The sequence below is a fragment of the Calidris pugnax genome, unplaced genomic scaffold (assembly GCF_001431845.1).
Source record: "Calidris pugnax isolate Ruff unplaced genomic scaffold, ASM143184v1 scaffold103, whole genome shotgun sequence".
Classification (NCBI taxonomy): domain Eukaryota; kingdom Metazoa; phylum Chordata; class Aves; order Charadriiformes; family Scolopacidae; genus Calidris; species Calidris pugnax.
Genome location: NW_015090990.1, coordinates 3514917 through 3517650, shown reverse-complemented (window position 1 = coordinate 3517650; position 2734 = coordinate 3514917). Strand labels below are relative to the sequence as shown.

The 2734-nt window shown below is 67.8% G+C and overlaps 1 protein-coding gene across 1 annotated transcript in view; it reads right to left on the bottom strand.

The window, feature by feature from the left end:
* Positions 1-2734, bottom strand: part of SPEG (SPEG complex locus) — a 38582-nt gene that overhangs the window by 19197 nt on the left and 16651 nt on the right. Inside the window, exons 9-11 of the mRNA XM_014954125.1 lie at positions 2056-2725; positions 891-1034; positions 74-256 (exon numbers count right to left, since the gene is read on the bottom strand). Coding sequence (XP_014809611.1) covers positions 74-256; positions 891-1034; positions 2056-2725 — 997 coding nt within the window. The remainder of the gene's footprint in view (positions 1-73; positions 257-890; positions 1035-2055; positions 2726-2734) is intronic.

Genomic DNA, 2734 nt, shown 5'->3' with positions numbered 1-2734 from the left:
GGCAGCCAGCCTGCCGCCGCGCCGGCCCTCCCACCGCCGGCCGCGCTCCCGCCGCCCGGCCGCCGGCACTCACCGGGCCGCACGCTGAGGATGGCACTGCAGCAGGTCGCCCCCACCTCGTTGGCCGCGGTGACGGTGTAGAGGCCGGCGTCGGCTACCCGGGCACTCCTGACCAGCAGGGTATGACGCTCGCCCTCCGCCTTGATGGGCCGCGTGGTGCTGCTCCGCAGCGGGACCCCGTCCTTCCTCCAGGACACTGCCGGCAGAGGCGAGGGTCACCCGTGGGCAGGAGAGCCCGAGCTCCCCCGGGGGGTCTGTGCGCGGTGGCGGTGAGGCCATGCGCCCCCCTGCCTGGCCTGGGGACCCCTTTGCCATGGGGTTCCCACGGCCCCTGAGGGAGCGCAGGGCTGGCATCCTCTGATTCCTGGCATCCTCTGATTCCTGGCATCCTCCTGCCCTCCAGTGGAGGATGGAGGAGGGAATCAAAGCTGCTTCACTTCTGCTCGGCTCTATCAGCTGGTACCAGCTCTGATTGTCCAGCCACCCCTGCCCACATCCTGGCTACAGCATGCCTGGAACAAATCAGCCCTGAGCTGGGCACCAGGGCTCTGCCCCCCCGGGAAGCCACCAGGGCCATCCCAACAGCCCAGCCCAGCGTGGGGGAACAGCAGACACCTTGCCCACACCCTGCTCAAGCTCTTCACTCCTGCCTTGGGCAAAAAGGGTGCTCCCGAGGTGGGCACATCACCTCCCTGAGACAGCCATCTGTGCGTCCCACTCCACACAGTTGGGTGGCCCCAAGGGATGGCTCAACGGATGAGACGTGGACATGCAGAGAGCCCCTCATCCACACCAGGGTCCCCAGGCCACCTATTCCCATGGTTGCTTACCTTCTGGCTGGGGATTGGCTGTGACAATGCACTTGAGCAGCACCTCTGCCCCCACGGCCACCGCCATGTCCTGGATGGGGATCTCAAAGACGGGGGCTTCCAGGGGGTCTTCACCCGCTGAGACATAGGAGTCATCGGAGGACTCTGGACAGGAAGAGACAGGCCCCATGGCTGTCAGTGGGGTGGAGCGAGCAGGTCCCGTGCCATGTGGGGCTGCCTGCAGGCACAGCAGGGGTCCCGCAATCCTCTGCCCATCCCTGCCAGCACATGCCCCACACCCTCGCTGGGGCATTAGCAGGCCCCTGGGCTGTGCAGTGGAGGAAAGAGCCACATCAGGGGCCACCATGACATAGTGCCTGCAGTGGGATGAGGCAGGGGACCACGGGGCAGGGAGCATACAGCCTGCTGTTCATCCCTGTACAGCATAAGGGATGAGGGGACAGTAGGAGATGGAAGAAGGAGGGTTGTACAGCCCACTGTAGCCCCTGCTCCAAGCTCCCTCCAGCTCCCCACGGGGTGCTGGCTGCTCTACCCCACCACATCAGCATCAGCCTCCTGGTTCCCTCCCCTCCCATGGCCCCAGCACACGGACAAAGGTCCTGGGGCTGCGCCAGGAGCCTTGGGCACGTGGGCCTGCCGCTGCTCCGGTCAGGGCAGAGCCTGGAAGGACCTCCCGGCCCGGGTGCAGTCTGGTCTCACCCTGGTGTGCTGGGATGGGCAGGGCACCTCTTCCCCAGCCAAGGCACCACAGCATCCCCTGGGGACACTTGGGCTGCACGCCCTGCCTGGAGCACCAGGCACGGTCCAGCCGGGACAAGCTGCAACGGGTGCCCTGTGCCCCGGGCGGCCAGACCAGCCCAGGGCTGGGTGCCAGAGGTCAGCACCCTGCATCCTTCCCATGCCAGGCAGGAGGGACAGAGATGTCAGCAAGAGTCACGACCTCAAGGCCCAGCAAACTGGTACCCAGGCTGGTCTGTCTTAAAGCGCTGGTTGGTGCCAACATCCCCAGCCTGCAGAGCCATGTTCCCCCACCCCACCCCTGTGCTCTCTGGCACAGCCCGGGCTCCCCACGTTTCCCAGGGGCTGGATGGGGTTCCTTCATGCCATTCAGAGGCTGGCCAGGCCAGCTCTGTGCCCACGGGAGGCCAGAAAGCCACGCTCCTACCTAGCTCCGGCGAGGTGGGTCTGGCTCGGCGTCCCTTCCCCTTGCTCCTTGTGCTTCTGCCTTCTTGAGCCGTCCGGCCACTCTCTTTCTTCTCCGACACTTTCGTCTGCCTTCTTTCCACCTCCCTGCCCGCGCCGTGCTGCCCTGCCCAGCTCCTCTCCAGGCGAGCCTCCTGCTCCATCCCCGGCTTCGCCCAGGGCAGGAACCGCACCTCTGCGGGAGCCTCCGGTCGCCGGTACAGCCCGTGGGGCACGGCCAGCCGGGCGGCCAGGGCTTCGTTCACCGCCCCGGGGGCACGGGCTCCACCAGCAGGGCCCCCGTCCGGGCATGGGCTGCCTTCGGCGGGACCCGCCTGCGAAAGGGCCGCCCGTCCCTGCGGGATGGCTTGCGCTAACGGCCACTGCTCCTTCTTCTTCACTTCCCCAGTGCCTTCTTGCTGCGGGCCCTTCCTGGCACCCGCATCCTCCGCCTCAGTGGGCTGACTGGCCACCGCGCCGCCCCGCACCAGGGCTTTCCTCCCTCGCTGGCCCCCCGGCTCTGGCTCCCCGTCGGGTCCCACCAGCACCACGCTGGAAAGCGCCAGGTGCTGGATGACGTGCGTGCCCTCGGCCGGCGGCAAGGTCTTGGGCAGCGGCGCCTTGCGCCCGCCGGTGCCCTGCGAGGAGGGGGGGCGGGGGGG